The sequence below is a fragment of the Loxodonta africana genome, chromosome 21, assembly GCF_030014295.1.
Source record: "Loxodonta africana isolate mLoxAfr1 chromosome 21, mLoxAfr1.hap2, whole genome shotgun sequence".
Classification (NCBI taxonomy): Eukaryota; Metazoa; Chordata; class Mammalia; order Proboscidea; family Elephantidae; genus Loxodonta; species Loxodonta africana.
In genome coordinates, this window is record NC_087362.1 from 72,583,645 (window position 1) to 72,600,360 (window position 16,716).

The 16,716-nt window shown below is 56.0% G+C and overlaps 1 protein-coding gene across 2 annotated transcripts; it reads right to left on the reverse strand.

The window, feature by feature from the left end:
• Positions 1–4,663: 4,663 nt before the first annotated feature.
• On the reverse strand, positions 4,664–15,270 carry PLEKHF1 (pleckstrin homology and FYVE domain containing 1). 2 transcript variants are annotated; one of them, XM_010596127.2, is made up of 2 exons: positions 15,160–15,270; positions 4,664–6,607 (listed from the first exon to the last, which is right to left on the reverse strand). In XM_010596127.2, the coding sequence occupies exon 2, from the start codon at positions 6,588–6,590 to the stop codon at positions 5,751–5,753; it is 840 nt and encodes a 279-aa protein (XP_010594429.1). In that variant the 5' UTR covers positions 6,591–6,607; positions 15,160–15,270; the 3' UTR covers positions 4,664–5,750. The 2 variants fall into 2 exon arrangements, with proteins under 2 accessions (XP_010594429.1, XP_064130189.1); XM_064274119.1 differs by lacking the exon at positions 15,160–15,270 and adding an exon at positions 13,327–14,943.
• Between the last annotated feature and the right edge of the window lie 1,446 nt (positions 15,271–16,716).

Here is a 16,716-nt window from a genome sequence, read left to right on the forward strand (position 1 = left end):
GGCACTTTACGGAGGCAGAGGTGGCAGAGCTGGCAGGGCTGCGGGGCCTTGGGGAGCACAGATGGAGAGCCACGCTGACGCCTGCACTCACAGGGTGAGCTCAAGTTCATGGGCAGAGCCAGGGGAGTGGTGGGCTCAGTCGGAAGTATCCCAGAGAAGGGTCTGGCTCTGTTGGGCTTGCGAAGCAGACCCCTTCCCCGCTACACACCCCCAGCCCCCTGGCTCTGCTCTGGACTCAGGTTCTGTGAGCCTGCAGAGGGCTGAGGTAAAGTACACATGGCGCTGAAGCCTACGTCGCGGAGGCAGTGTTGGACACAGAAGGCCAGGGGGACAGCTACAGGGGCAAGGGCTGCGGAGGGAGGCTGTGGGCAGCCCAGAGCATGCTGGTGCGGGCGTGGAAACCCACACATCCACTGCTCATGCTATGCTTCCCCAGGGCTGTCCCCACGCTTGGAGGTGGCCTCCCCCCTGCCCACAGCTCTCGGGAGGATGTACTTCCTGCAGGCCGGGTTGGAGGCAGGCTCCGCGGAAGTGGCTGCCTTGGTTTGCAACCGAGGCCTGAGAACTGGGTCAGCCTTCAAGTCACTCCCACCCTGCCTGGCCCCTTCAGGTCCCCCACGCAGTGGCTGAGTCCTGCACTCCCTTCCTGCCCCTCCTCACAGCCCTTTTCTGGCTGCGCCTCAGAAGGAAGGCTGGGGAAGGGGCAAGGCCAGGTAGGCAGGACCTCTCTGATGCCAACCTGGATGGTGTCCCCAGCAAAGCCCTCGGGCCCCAGCCTGGCAACAGGGCAGACACCATCCCCCAAGAAAGTTCTGCCGGGGTGGGGGCCCACTTCCTCCCCTGCCAGTGCTGAGGGGGGCTGGTCCCTGACTCCTGGGCTGAGCCCTCCTACTCTCCCTTCTCTTTCAGAAAGAGGCCAGGGCTACCAGTTCTCATCTCAGGCCTCCATTGGAGGTTCGGGGGCGGGGGGTGAGGTTCAATTGCCATTGCATTATCACCCCCTCTGCCCAAATGCCCTCCCTGCCCTGATTCCTGCTTGATTATTTATTCACTCAACAAACGTTTAGTGCCAGGGACAGGACTGTTAACAAGAAGACCCAGAGTCCCAGTCCTTGTGGACACTCTGATCCCTTCTGACAAGCTATTATCCTCAGAGGTTCAACCCAACACCACCTCCTCCAGGAAACCATCCCTGATTACACGGCACAGTTCTGAGAGCTCCTTCCTCTGGCTCTCTATCCCTCTCAGGACCTAGGTCACATCCCCTTCAGCCCTGGGGTGGACTTTGTGACTGCCCTCTGCCTCTCTGCAGCCAGCACGCAGACGGGCCTCAGCAACTGGTAGTGGCCACCACCATCATCAATGAAGGACAAGGTTCCTTGGGTCCTCTGAACCCTGCTCTGGCAGACAGCACCCAAATGTTACCAGCACCATGCAGGTGGGCCTTACTTTAGAAAAACTCAAGTGTTTGAAAATCCCAACAGCCAAAACTCACAGGTAGAGGACCCTATATGGGTCTTCCTTAGTCTCCTCATCCTGCAGGGACACTGCACCCTGCTCAGGGGAGTGGAGAACTCTGCAGGGAGGCCTGTCTGCCATCAGTCCCCAAACACCCCGAGGTCACTACTGTGCCTCACGTTCCGCCTGGAATGGCTTCCATCTGAGTTGATTCCAAGGGCATTTCTGGCAATGCTGAGGCGGCTGTGTGTGAGCGGAGGCTCCAGTGCCCCTCAAGTGCATGGCCTGGTCCTCGGACCCTCCCTTTGCCCACCTGCATCTCCCAGGAGAAGGGGCAGGCAGGCCCTCCCAGGGACCAGATGTCTGTGGGAAGGATCAGCTTCTGGCAGGGATACGGAGTCCATGCACCACTGGGAGGAAGGATTCCAGGGCAGCAGACACAGCATATGGCTGGCAGGACAGTTGGTTCCTGTGTCCCCGCCAGGCCCTGTGAGTGAAGCCCCAGGCCACAGAGTGAGGGCCTGGACCCAGGCCCAGCAGATCCAGCCCTGCTGCCAGACCTCCTCAAGCTTCCTTCTGGGAAAAGAGCAGGCACTGAGGTCTGGCCTGAAGAACTCCTGGCCCCCTCCAGGCCTGGGGTCGGAGTGGAGGCCAACAGCAAGGGTTAGCTGTGAGGCCTGGACTACAGACAACTCTCAGAGCCTTGGGTGAGCGTTCCAATCTGAAAACGGGAGTGATAACGGCACTCACTGGGGAGATAGGTGAGAAAACAGCAACCATGCTGCCTGGCTCTGGTAGGTGGTTCCTCCCAGCTCCCAGCATGCCCTCTACTGAGAACAGCTGGGAGGAGGGGGGCCTCAGCTATGACCTGACCCTTGACCCAAGCCAGGATGATGAGATCTGCTCTGGGGGGGAGCCAGGCTGTTGGGGGCAGTGCCTTCCCTCCCCAGGTGCATGGGCCATGCCTACCTTTTCCCTCTCAAGGGCCCCGATCCCTCCCAACACAGCCCCTCTGCCTCCCACTCACTGCCTCACAGGCTGGCCCAGACTACGTCTAACAGCTCTGCAGAACAGGGGTGGGCCAGCCCTGAGGACTCGAGGGAAGAGGCCAGCCAATGGTTTTATCTCCCTGTCTCAGGCAGAAACGCAGCAGAAGGGGCATAAGGAGCCTGGTTCCCGATGGGCATTTCAGGAGGAGGGAGGGCCACACCAGTGCCCCTACCCCACCCGCCTGTACTGCCCCCAGGCCACAGACTGGTGGACACCACCTCCCTGCCCAGCCCGGCTGGGAAAGCAGAATGCAGACTGGCTGCCCTGCTGGATCCTCCGTGGCTCCTGGGCACCTGAGCTGGCCCCACTGCATCTCGGCTTCAGCCAGGCAGCTCCCTCAGTGCCAGCTCCTTCCCGCCTCAGGGCCTTTGCACCTGCTGTTAACTCTGCCTGGAATTCGGTTTCGCCACCCAGCATCACACAGTCTCACCACTCAGTGTGAACTCACCTCTGCAGAGTGGCTTTGCTGAGCACCTCTCCTGGTGCTGCCTCCACCCGCCCCCAGCTGACCAGCTAATGTCATTCGGCCTGACTCATGGCGACCCCATGTGTGTCTTCAATGGTTGTGATGCTTTGGAAGCAGATTGCCAGGCCTTTCTTCCAAGGTGCCGCCGGGTGAACTTGAATGGCCAACCTTTTGATTAGCAGCTGAGTGTGTTAACTGAATGCACCAGCCAGGCACTCCCCACCCTGCCCCCAGTCTTTATTCATCACCCTACTCACAGCACTCCTGCCTGCACCATCCACTTGTGTGTGCCATGTCTCCCCCACTAGACCGTAAGCTTCTTGTGTCCCTAGTACCCGGCATGGGACATAGCCAGTGTCAATGAGTGAGCCTGGTGAACAAAGGCTCTCCAAAGCTGTTGGTCATCTGTGCCCTTGGGTGGGGGGCTAAGGTTCCGGCCGATGGCTGAGCCAGCACCTACCCAGACCCAGCACACAGCCAGCCTCCCTGCCTGCTCTCCCGCCCGCAGGCCCTGCGCCTTGCCCCCTGTGGCAGGCGGCTACAGTGAGGACTGGCAGTTCCCCTACGTCCAAACGAACCCTGCTTAGGCCCTGAGGGTTTCTGAGCAAAGGAAGGTTCCAGGGGAGCAAGACTGACCGACAAGCCAGTGGCCAGAGCCGAGCATGCCGGCCAACCAGGCATCAGCCTGGGGTGAAGGGATGGGCTGCCTGTCTGGGCTCTGAGAGGTCCCAGAGCCGTCATCAGGAAACTGCCCCTGCTCTGTGACCTGTCACCACCCTGTGCTCTCTGCCCAGGCTGGAGAACCGGGTGAACCAGTTTGTGTGGTCCAGGGAGGCCAAGGAGGCAAAGGGCCTGGAAACAAACAAGCCACTGTTGCAAGACCTCTGACCCGTGTCCACTCCCTCCTCCCTGCCTGCCTGTCCACTATTCCCAGGCAGGGAAGGTCACAGACAGGTCATGTGCTTCATAATGGACCCCTCCCTCCAGTATTGCCCCCTGTCAACAGCAGGCTGGAACCTGACTCCAAGAGTGGCCCTGGGGCTGAGCACCTGGCAGCCCCCCTTGCCTGACCTGCTGAGTCAGAATCTACACGTGTCTTAGAGGCATCGCAGCTCCCGGGCCACCCTGTGGGCCTAAGTGACCAGGTGTCAGGAAGTTGGTGTTCCAGCCCCAACAGACAGGAGTGAGACTGTCATTGCCCCTGGGGCTGTTTACTCACTGGAAAAACCACAGGCAACAGCACTAGCCCCAGGGTAGCCCAGGCAGGAGACGGCAAGAGAGAGAGACAGCATGAGAGACAGCGTTAAAGCCTGGAAGCCCCGGGCAGGGCCAGACAAGTGGCTCCTTGCCTTCTTTATTTCCTTCTCTTCCATCCACTTAGCTAACCCACCCCAAAGTGAATGGCTGCAAGTACCTGTCCATGGACGTCCTCAGGGAACCCAGCCAAGCTATGGCGCGGCCGTCTGTCTTCCTGGAGCTGCTGCGCTCCCAGGAACACGCAGTGTGGTGGGCAGCTGCTGATTTTTCCTCCAGCATCCATTCACCAGACTTGCAGTGATCCCAGAAACTCTGGTGGCATAGTGGTTAAGAGCTATGGCTGTTACCCAGAAGGTGGGCAGTTCAAATCCACCAGGAGCTCCTTGGAAACACTATGGGGTAGTTCTACTCTGTCCTATAGGGTCGCTATGAGTTGGAATTGACTCAATGGCAACGAGTTTTTTTTTTTTTGCAGTAATCCTACCAGAGGCCTCTCCTCCCGTAGCATGTGCAGGGTGCCCAGGATCCAGGCTGACCAATCCACACATCGCAGTTCCGCAGGCACAGCGATGGTTCAGGGGTCAGGGCCCACAAGGTTCCAGGAGATAGTCGGTCCCTCCCCTGCTGAGCCCCCGCCTGACAGTGCAAACCCCAGAGCTGCAGCCCCTGTGACAAGGGCAGAAAATGGAGGCCATATGAAAGGCGGCAGAACTGCAAGACCAGGAGGGAGAGATAGTCCCAGCCATGCCCCTGTCCGTGCCCCTGACCAGCAGGAACACTTCTGCACCTTCCGGCCACCTGGGTCAATGATCCTCCTTTGTTATTAACTGGATGTAGGAGGGTTTCTGTCACCTGCAAGCAGGAGTGCTAACAGGAAACACCGCTGTTGCCACCTGCTGTGAGATGACAGGACCGAGGTGCCCTGACCCCTGGAGAGAGGAGCTGGGGCAAAGTCCCCGAAGGCCACCCTGGGCCACAGGGGCTCAGGCTGTAGTCCCCTGGGCCGTGGGGCACCCAAAGCATGTGACTCTGGGTGAAGACTGGCCAGCTCAGCTGGGCAGGTGGGTGGGCTGCAGCATGGTGGGAGGGTAGGCCTGGGTTTCCTGGAGGTTTCCTAGGACTCATGGTCGACCCTGGGGGTGTGTTTGTCCAGATGGGGGGCCTCACTGCACTCCAGTCCTCTGTCTTCCCTCTGGGCTCCAGACCCCTCTGGTCGGTCCCCAATATGCCCGGGGTACCAGGGTTCGTCTGATTCAGGGGGTTGTCTGAAGCTTCAGCTACAGCCAACGGGGCTGAGAAACAGCATTTGTTCTCCAAAGGGGTAAGTGTCTGGGGTTTGCTAATGGAAAGATGACAGCCTGAAGCGGGACTAGAGGGGAGCTGATGTCCAGCAAAAGGCATGAGGCTGGAGAGAAACCACCACACCCACTGTGCAAGGCCCGTGGGGTAGTGTCCTCAGGGCTCCAAATCCCTGGAGGGCCTGGGGAATGCACCTGCTTGGATGCAGACAGGCCTGGAGTCAGCTGTGGAAGGATGACCAGGAGACGCCTGAGGCGTAGAACTCCACGCGGCTAGGCCAGTCGCCATCCCCATCACCCTCTTTGTCCTCATCTGAGTCATCGTCATCCCCACTGGATGCCACAAGGACGGCCCCGGCCAGATAAGCCGGCTGCCCCAGGGGCCCCCTGCCCTCCTCCTCCTCCTCCTCTTTGCGCTTCTGGGCGGCCAGCTCTCGGTAGCAGAGGCTGCAGACACGCAGGGGCTTGGGCGAGAGGCGCGGCAGGAGGAAGCGCTCCCGGGAGCACTCGGCGCAGACCACAAAGCCACACTTGCGGCAGTGATGGCGCCGCGTGAGCGCCGAGAAGCGCGTCTGCGTGCAGCGCATGCAGATATCCGTGGCCTTGTCGGGGATCCAGGGCGCCGCGTGCTCCGTGGTGGGCTGGCGGCCCGTGGCCAGCAGCTGCCGCCGCACACACTCCTCGATGTGGCTGATCCACTCCTGGCGCTCCGTCATGGAGGCGGCTGACACCACGAAGGACTTCTTGGCCGTCTTGATCATCCAGCGGTTCTTGGCCTGCAGGGTCTCGGGCAGCGGCTCAAGTGTCACCTCCTCCAGCGGGATGACATGCTGGCTGCGGTACTTGCGCTTGCTCAGCACGATGCTGCCGTACACCAGGATGTCGTTGAAGAGGAAGAAGATGCGCGGCTTGGCCTTCTTGCGGCACTCCTTGGTCAGGACACCCTCGCCCAGCAGCACGCGGCCTGGCAGGGCCAGCGGCTGCCCTGACGTCCCAAAGCAGCTCTCCACGGCCGCGATCCGCTGGCTGTTGATTTCCGTGTTTGCCAGGTGGTCCACCATCTCTGCGGGCTAATGGGCTAAAGGAGGAGAGGAGGACAAGGAGGCATCAGCTTGCCCGGGCACAGCCGGATGATCAGAGCTCCATCTACTCATCCACTCACCAAACCAAACAACCCACAACCAACTTATTACCCCACTGCAATCCAGCAAGCCCACCCCACCACCCAAACTCACCGCCTTAGGCTTGGTCCCCCAGAAGCAGACCCTGGAGACAAGGAGTGCATGAAGTTACCAGGAAGTAACTGGGAAGGGGAATGTGGAAGCCGGCAGGGATAGAAAGGCAGACGACTGCTGTGGGCAGTTAAGGCTCAATTCCCCCTAGAGAACCTGGGAAGACAGGCTAGAACAGCCTCGACGCTGTCCACCCAAAGGACATGGAAGCTGGGAAATTCATCCTCCAACTCGTGCTAGCCATTGGTTGTGCACTGCTGCCTACGGTGTTAACCACCCGTACTTCCAGCCTGCCCCTCGGGTGGAGTGGGGCAGGTGGTCGTAGCCGGGCACTGTCAGCATGTACTGGAACAGTGGGTGCTAGATATGTGCGTCTGTGACCCCACCCAACGACTGACCACACCAAACCTTCACTGATACTGCAACCCAATCACTGACCCCATGAAGCCAACGATCACCGCCATCATCACAGGTACCATGTCCTGAGTGGCTCCTCCATGCCAAGCATGACTTTATTCCATTTACTCCTCACGCCAACACCACATTATAGGAGGGCCACTGAGGCTCTGTCAGTGGTCGGGACCACAGAGCTTGAACCGCTGGCAACTGTGCTGCTACCCTGCCTTCCCCCAGGGCGTGAGGCCCAGCCTGGCCCCTCTGCTGGGGTGTCCTCTTCTACAGGAGCGCTACACGTTGGAAGCCTTGGCTCATCCTACCCCCACTCCGGGCTGACTACACACTCCCTTTCAACCCACCTGTCCCACAGCTTTGGAGACCACCCACTCTCTAGGACAGGAGTCAGCAGAGAATGGCTTGAGGGTCAAATCCCAAATCCAGCCAGCCTCCTGTTTTTGTAAATAAACTTTTATTGCAACACAACCACCCTCATTCATTTACAGTCGTTTCCGGTATTTTCAATTGCCTCACATGCATGGGAAAGCTGAACGCTGAATAAGGAGGGCTGAAGAACTGATGCCTTTGAATTGTGGTGTTCGAGAAGAATACTGAATATACCATAGACTGCCAAAAGAACCAACAATCAGAATGCTCCTTCGAAGCAAGGATGGAGAGACTACGTCTCACATACTTTGGACATGTTATCAGGAGGGACCAGTCCCAAAAGAAGGACATCATGCTTGGTAAAGCGGAGGGTCAGCGAAAAAGAGGAAAAGCCTCAATGAGATGGATTGACACAGTGGCTGCAGCAATGGGCTCAAGCATAACAACGATTGTAAGGATGGTGCAGGACCGGGCAGTGTTTCGTTCTGTTGTACATAGGGTCACTGTGAGTCGGAACTGACTCCATGGCACCTAACAACAACCACAACAACATGGTACAGTGGCTAAGATCTCAGGCTGCTAGCCAAAACGCCAGCAGTTCGCATCCGCCAGCCGCTCACTAGAAACCCTATGGGGCAGTTCTACCGTGTCCTGTAGGGTTGCTATGAGTTGGAATCGACTCGATGGCAACCGGTTTGGTTTGTTTGGCGTGGCTACTCTCATACTACAATGGCAGAGTTGAGTAGTGATGATACTAAAACCCACCCAGTGCCGTCGAGTCGGTTCCGACTCATACCGACCCTAGAGGACAGGGCAGAACTGCCCCACAGAGTTTCCAAGGAGTGCCTGGCGGATTCGAACTGCTGACCCTTTGGTTAGCAGCCATAGCACTTAACCACTACGCCACCAGGGTTTCCTGTGATGATATAAAACCTAAAATATTTACTATCTGCCTCTTGACAAAAAAAGTTTGATTCCTTCTCCAGGATATCATCCCCCCTCTTATTTTTTTTCTTCACAGGACTTTCCAAGGACTGATGTCTTCTTATCTGTTCATTGTTGACCTCTGTATTTTCTATTTCTCCCACTCAACTCTACGCTCCATGAGAACAGGGGTATTTTTTTTGTTCACTGCTGTACCCCAAGGCTTGGAACAGTGCCCAGCATGCAATAGGTGCTTCGTAAGTGGCTGGTGGATGAATGAGCCTTTCCAGTGCTCTTGAGGTCTGACCACATCTGACTCAGCTCTCTGCTCTGAAGCAGCAGCAGGGGAGTGCTGCCCCCTCCGCCACGCGCACATGCATACACAGGCCCACGCAGCACGCCCCGGCCTGGCCGCTCACACACAGGGATGCTGGGTCACTGCGCTGCAGTTTCATAAGCCAGGGCACCTGTGGGAAGCCAGAGGGGCCCCAGCATGGGGGCTGGGGGCACTGCACAAGGCGGGTGGGCTGGGCCTCTTGAGTCATGAACCACCAACCCTTTCAGACCACAAGGCGTTCTGGAGACTGCTGCCCACACCACCTTATGTAAGAGCCGCTATTTTTAGGTGGCTGATCTTTGCTGCCTGTTGCAAACCTAGGAGATTATCAGGAATAGCCCTGGGCCGTCCAGCCTCAGCTGATCACCAGGTCCCTGACTGTGGACAATCCAACAAAACCATGATTCTCTCCCAGGACGTTTCTGAGCTTCATCTTCAGGTCCCACAGGGTGAGATGCCGGGGCCCTGGGATGGCTTAGAAAAGGTTTCTGCTGCAGGGGGCGGGGGAGCTCAGAGTACAGCCAAAGGGGACCCACAGAGGGCAGTCAAGGTGGAACCCATAGAGGGCAGCCAGTGAGACCCACAGAGTGCAGCCGAAGGGGGCCCACAGAGGGCAGCCAAGGTAGAACCCACAGATGGCAGCCGAGTGAGACTCACAGAGGGCAGTTGAGGGGTGCCCACAGAGGGGAGCCAAGGTGGAATCCACAGAGGGCAGCCGAGTGAGACTGACAGAGTGCAGCCGAGGGAGACTCACAGAGGGCAGCTGAGGGAGAACCAGAGAGGGCAGCCGAGGGGGGCTCACAAAGGGCAGTGACGACACTACTTCAGTGCACTGTGTGGAATGGAAACACCCAGAGACAACCTAAATGCCTATCATCAGAGAAAGAATAAAGTGGGCACATTCCTACAACTGAACACACTGAAAGCACTCAACCTATGGTGGCCACTAGGGAGTGACTGGAACATAGTGAAGGTACCCAACCTACGGTTACCACTATGGAGTGACTAGAACACACTGAAGGGACCCAACCTATGGTGACCACTGGGGAGTGATGGCCAACAGCAAAGGCTGAGTGAAAAACAGCTGACCGCGAGCAGTACATACAATGTGACGCTATTAGCGAAGAAATTACAAAACATGAGTACAGTGTTCAAGATCAAGGTCTATGGATAAAAACAGGCAGGAGGGACACAAACAAACGAAGCCGGGGGAGTGTGGTCGGCTGGGGGGCGCGGGGGGAGCCTGGATGTGACCAGGAAGGAGGGAGATCAAGAAGTACTTCATCTTTATCTGTGCTGTTTTTTTTTTTTTAATTAAAAAATGCAGCAGCCAATGTGATGAAATCCTAATTCCTGTCAATTCAGGGAGGTGGGAACTCTCTCTGTTATGGATTGAATTGTGTCCTCCAGAAAGATATGTTGAAATCCTAACCCCAATACTTATGAATGTGACTTTATTTGGAACTACATCTTTGCAGATACTATCAGTTAAGTTTCTATGAGATCATATGGGAGCAGGGTGGGTCCTAACCCCTTTTGAGTGGTGTTTTACAGCAGTGGAGAATGAACGGGGCGGGGGCTGTGAAGATACAGTTACAGGGAATGCCAAGAATTGCCGAGAGCAAGACATGGAGAAGGAATCAACATGGCTGACACAATAAATCTGTTTCTTAAAGCCACCCATTTTGTGGTGGTTTGTTACAGCAGCTCTAGGAAATTAAGGGGCTCTTTTTCTGAATTTAAGGTTCTCAGAACAGAATCACACCTACTCCTTGCTTATCGACCATTTCGTTATCCAGTATTTTGCAATTGCAACAATAGTAAAAAACCTACTACCCAACTATTTTGTGCATTAAATACGTACATCTGGTAGTAATGAATGCCAAGGTGTGAGACGAGTAATGCTGGCTGTGATGTTATTAAGCTTATGCCATCAACTTGGCTGGGCCATGATTCTCAGTGGTTTGGCAGTTACGTAATGATGTAATTTGGCAGTTATGTAATGATGTAGTCATCCTCCATTTTGTGATCTGATGTGGTAATCCTCTATTTTCACATAACGACCTGGTCTTTAGAAACTAACCATGTTGATAAGTGAGGAGTGAGTGTACAGGACAATGTCTGAATCCAAGGTTCTGGGCTCAACCTGCTGGGGACACTGCACAGGCCTCAGAGTGGACCGCCTGGACTGGGCTTGGCAGGGGGAGTAACTGTAGGCCTCATCTCTCTCCATACCTGCATGCTCCTGTTCCCCCAAACCCCGAGCCCTGGGCAGGAGTGGGCCACCCATGGCAGATGCTGGGAGCCCTTGTGGGAGGAACCCATGTTGTCCCCAGTCTAGCTGTGTGCTAAGATGTTGGGCCACCCTACGGAATGGGATGAAAGCCTGATCCTGCGACTGCAGGACCAGACTTAACTCATTTGGCAGGGGAATCAGAGCACAGCTAGCCCCTCTGCTGCGGCCCCACCTGTCCCTGTGGGGCTGCTGAGCTGTGGAGGCTGGCTTACCCAATGTCCACCTGTGACATAATGCCACCCAGGTGGAACACTCACAGGAAGTGCGGTGCAGGATGGGTGGGGAAAGCCATGGGCAGGGAGGGTGGATCCAGGGCAGAGCTCAGCCTGTCTTCCCTTCCCTGGAGGGAGAAGTGTTAGGATGCACGAAACTGGACCCAGGTCTCCTTCCCCCTTTCCACACGGCCAAGAGACCATGGGGTGGGATTCAGCCCACTGCTCTGCTCCCAGCCCAGGGCTCACAGACTGCTCCCTGCCCTGGAGGCCCCCGCCCAGTGCTGGTAATGATAAGCAGGGCCTGGGCTCCTGGCAGCCCTCCCACAGCAAGCCTGCAAAGGGTCCTAGGCTGGGGCAGACAAGCTCCTCCTCTCCAGGGTTCCCTCCTGACTCGACCCTAATTTCACACCCTGGCTGGACAGTGCCCGGTGATATGAAGGGTTTGCTAGGTAAGTATGGCAGCCCTGAGTCAAATGAGGAATCCTTATTTTTCTCACCAGAGGAGCAATCCTCTTCACTCAGGTCAGGGAAGGAGGGCTGAACCCCATCCCACTCCATGTGGGCTAGCTGCCTCAGGAAGACAGGGATGGTGGAGCTTCTGGCCCCAGTGATGCCTGTGATGACCCCAGTGTGGCACCCAGGGCAGCTGACAGGACTTATGGAGTCTGGGGAGGCAGGGCATGGCCTCCTTCGGGCTGTGCCTCTTTCGGGGAGGCCTGGGGCAGCCCCAATGCTGCACTCTCCTGGCCGTGAGGCCTCAGGACCTGTGCTGTGAGCACTGAACGCAGTCCTGCTGGACAGTAGGGCAGAACCTGGCACCCGCTCTCACAGTTATCGGCTGTGTCTGCAGATAAGGTGTTTCCTGTTTCCGGCCCTCAGTTTCACTTTTCATAAAAGGGGATAGAAGTGCCATCTCTGTCTACGTCCTAGACTACTGCCAAATACAACTGTCTGTGATGAAGAACAAAGCATTTTTGCATGTTCTCATGTACTCAGGGTTATATCACCCAGCAAAGTCTAGGTACCATGCAATCTTCTAATGCTACCCATGAAAAAACAAGAGAGGGGAGATTTTTAATAACCCCTGGGATCTTATTAAATGGACTCCATTATTCTTCCCTTAAATGCTAGTTATTTCTCAACAGGTTTTTTTTTTTTTTTTTACACCCAGGTGGCAACAGGTGAGAGCAAGGGGGAAGAGAAGGCAGGCTTGGTGGTCACAGTGGCTACTGGGGGCTGTGAGCCTCCTCTGTGCTGTCACCAAAGCAGAACTTCACACATGTCATCTCCTGTAGCCCTCAGCACAGGGGTTATTATCCTCATTTCTCAGATGCAGAAACTGAGCCTGCCCAAGGTCACACCACCAGCGAAAAGCAGAGCAAGGACTATGCTAGGAGAGTGTAGAGCCCTTCTCAGATCTAGAAGGGTGGAAGTCCCCAGGAGACGCCTGGAACCTCTGCTGTGGCTGCCCTCTTGTGCCCCAAGATGGCCGAGTGATGCTGTGAGTCACTGAGGGCCACCACACCTCGATCTAAACCCTCCTCACCAAAATTCAGTGAAGCACCTGGAAATGAATACACCTGCATCTTTCTCTCAGGATTCAGAAGGGGTGGCACGTTCCTGGGCTCACCCTTCTGAACATATATGATCCCACCACCTGAACTGAAGCTCAGGGTATGTACCATGAGAGCTGTGGCTTGGGGGCCCAGGCTCTGAATGTTTTTAGGTGGCTGCAAATGCCATGTGACCAGGATTCCATGCATGACAGCCAATGTATGATACCTGACCTACACCAGGGGTTAGCAAACTATGGCTCCAGGGCCAAATCTGGCTCACCGCCTGTTTTTCTAAATAGAACTTTATTGGAACACAGCCTTATACAACAGAGACTGTATAGCCTACAAAGCTGAAAATATTCAGCTCTTACTTGGCCCTTTACAGAAGATGTTTGCTGACCCCTGGTATACCACGCGTTACATAAAATGCACAATGGTGTCTGTTCCAGGGACATACCCAGTGACCCACACAGGGCTTTGTCCTGGTGGAACATGTCCTCTCCTCTCCTGAACTCGGAACACGGCCTTTGGGATCTGCAGAGAGATGCTGGGTGCCTCAACGTAGGAGCCTTAGAAAGATGGAGCTGAGAGGAGTGCTCTGATCCACCTTCCCCTTGAGTTACATGTAGGGACACTGGTCATCAGAGAGGGACGTAATACCTGGCCCAAGGTCACAGAGAAAAGCTGAATCCAGGGGCCAGCCCCACCCTTCAGCTTCCCCCGATGGGCAGGGCTGGGCCATGGGGCTGAATGTAACAGTAACAAGAAAAATAACCCACAGGGGTGCCACTTCCCCCTAGAGCTCTTGGCCCTCCAGGCACAAGACTTGAGCGCATTACAAGTATTATCTGATTTAATTCTCAGAAAAGCCCCTTGAGGAAAATACCATCACCAGTTTCAAAGTCACTGCCCAAGGACCTGGCTGAGTGAGCCAGAAGCCAGGCTCCAAACTAATCATAAGCTACTGAAGCCTGCTCTTGACCAAAAACAAAGTCAGGAATCCTCAAACCCAGTGGGTCGGGCCCCTCTCCAGGCCACAGGCCCCTTGAGATGGCCTGGGCAAGTCTATTAGTTTGACTGGGCTGACCTGCCCCAGGCCACACTGGCCAAGCTACGCTTCATTCCCTGTGGTGGGCTGGGGTGTGCAGGACCCTCAGCTCATCTGGGCGGCCTCGCCTGCCAGCCTTGGCACCACTGAGGGCTGACATGTGCAGGGATGTGGGGCCAAAGCCAGAGAAGGGTCACCTCTCAGCCTGCAGGACTCCGCCATAAACCCTCTCTAAGCCCCTCCGGCTTGGAACTGGGGGCTGAGGAGGGCTGTTGGTCTCTCCAGGAGGCCAAGACTGTGAGAGATCACACCAGCCAGCTCTGGTCACTTGTCCCAGGGAATCGGTGCTGTTCCAGGGCTTGCCTGGGAGAGTATCTGGGACTCTCTGGCCTCTGATTCTCTGGTGATGAGATAATAGTTTTGTTCAAAATTCCAAACAAATATTTCCTTTGGGCTATGAAGACCAAGTTCTGCAGTAACTGGGAGTTTTCCCACCTGCAAGGGCTGCTACCGACACCTCTCTGCGGGTATTTGAAGAGAGAAAGGGAAGGGGGTTCCAGGAAATTCGCCCATTGTCCGGGATGCGAATAACCCAGGCTGGAGGGTTGGGAAGCAACTACCATCTCTCCCTGGGTCGGCCTCAGTTATTTCCTCTGCGACATGGGAAATTGAGCTTGGCCGTTTCCCCTGACGGTTCCCACCACGGGTCATTAACTCGAACGCGCTTCGGGGCCAAGCGGTCCCCAAAAGAAATAGGCCAAAGAGGGCGGAGCCACCCAGAAAGCGCTGCCGACCCCCATTTTCTCCCCACAGGCGGGCAGTGGTCCCAGCCCACGACTCCAGACCCCGCAGATTGGGACCAATCACTGAGGTTCAGACAGAGGTGTGAGGCCATGACTCCCCGAAACATCACCCAACAACCGGTGAGCTGAGATCCCTGCAGCCCCAGGGCGCAGCGCCCAGGGACTTCTCCCGACCCTCCGCCCAGGGGCCCCGCCTCGGCCACGGAGCCCCACCTGCTCTCCCTGGACCCCGCAGCCCTCACCCTGCCTGCCCCGCCAGCCAGCGAAGAGCGCCCTTCTCTGCGCCTCTCCAAGGGTCTGGAGTCGGAGCCCGCCCTGGCTGCGCGCCCCGGCCCGCCCGAGCCCCGTGGCCACCTCGACCGAGCGGCCCCGGGCTCTGGGACTTAGGGAGGGGAGCCCGTCTGCTCCACGCTCCCCAGCCCGGCCGCGGGGCCCTTACCTTCTCCGCCAGACACCCCTCGCCCGCGCGCCTCTCGCCAGCCCGCGGCTGCCCGGCAGCTCCGCCCGCGTCCGCGTTCCTCTGGCCGCTGCAGCCAAGCCGCGAGCCGCCCACGCCTCCGAGTTCCAACTCCTCCTGGCACCCTCGGGGGAGGCTCCGCCAATCGGCGCCCCGCAGCGCTGGCGGGGCGGAGCCCGAACCCAGAACTCTGAGCCAAGCCTTGCGAAATGCGTGGGGGTGGAGCGGCCCCAAGTTTCAGGTGGTCCCTTGTGAGCGGCGGGGCCCTAGCGACAGCTCCTTCTTGCTCCCTTGGGGCTGGTTCCCCAGTTCGTCCGGTTTGTTCCCCCACCCCCAGTTTCCCGTTTCTGCCCGTCGCACTCCTCATACTTGCTGTGGCCGAAGAAGACTGAGTCCGCGAACCCTGCTACTGCCTACTGCAAGGTGGGGGGCGCTGGGGGCAGGGTGAGGCTGTTGGATTGTTATGCCTTCTGATGTCTTCTAGCAGCCCCCCTCCTGCCTGCTGACCCCTCATAGTCTTTTCCCCTCACAGCAAGAGCGGTGGTAGTAATAACGATAAGTATACTGTGGGGCCTTGTGTGTTGCTGTGATCCTGGAAGCTATGCCACCAGTATTTCAAATACCAGCAGAGTCACTCATGGTGGGCAGGTTTCAGCAGAGCTTCCAGACTAAGACAGACTCAGAAAGAAGGGCCTGGCGACCTACCAAAAAAACTGGGCAGTAAAAACCGTATAAATAGCAGCAGAACCTTGCCTGATATAATACCAGAACACCAGCCACTCAGGCTAGAAGGCACTCAAAATAAGAGGAGGAAGAGCCACCTTCTCCAACTAGAGTCAACCTGAAAGACATGGCGGAGTCAAACTTTCCGGACCTTCATTTGCTGATGTGGCATGACTCAAAATGAGAAGAAGCAGGGCAAATATCTATTAATAATTGGAATGTGGAGTGTACAAAGTATAAATCTAGGAAAATTACATATTATCAAAAATGTAATGGAGCCCTTGAAGATGGATATCCTGGGCATTAGTGAGCTGAAATGGACTGGTATTGGCCATTTTGAATCATACAATCATATGGTCTACTATGCCAGGAAAGACAAGTTGAAGAGGAATGTCTTCACATTCATCGTCAAAAAGAACACTTCAAGATCTGTCCTGAAGTACAACGTTGTCAGTGATAGGATACTATTCATACGCCTACAAGGAAGACCAGGTAATATGACTATTTACGCACCAACCACTAATGCCAAAGATGAAGAAATTGAAGTCTGAAATTGATCAAACATACAATCAGGATACATTGATAATTACTGGTGATTGGAATGCAAAAGTTGGAAACAAAGAAGAACCAGTAATTGGAAAATATGGCCTTAGCAATAGAAATGACACTGGAGATTGCATAACAGAATTTTCATTGGAAATACCTTTTTTGCAACAACAAAAACAGCAAATATAAACATGTAGCTCACCAGGGGGAATAGACAGGAGTCATATCAACTACATCTGTGGAAAGAGACGATGGAGAAGCGCAGTATCA

Coding starts and splice junctions, on each gene's coding strand:
- PLEKHF1 (XM_010596127.2), bottom strand. CDS start 6,590: ATGGTGGACCACCTGGCAAACACGGAAATCAACAGCCAGCGGATCGCG.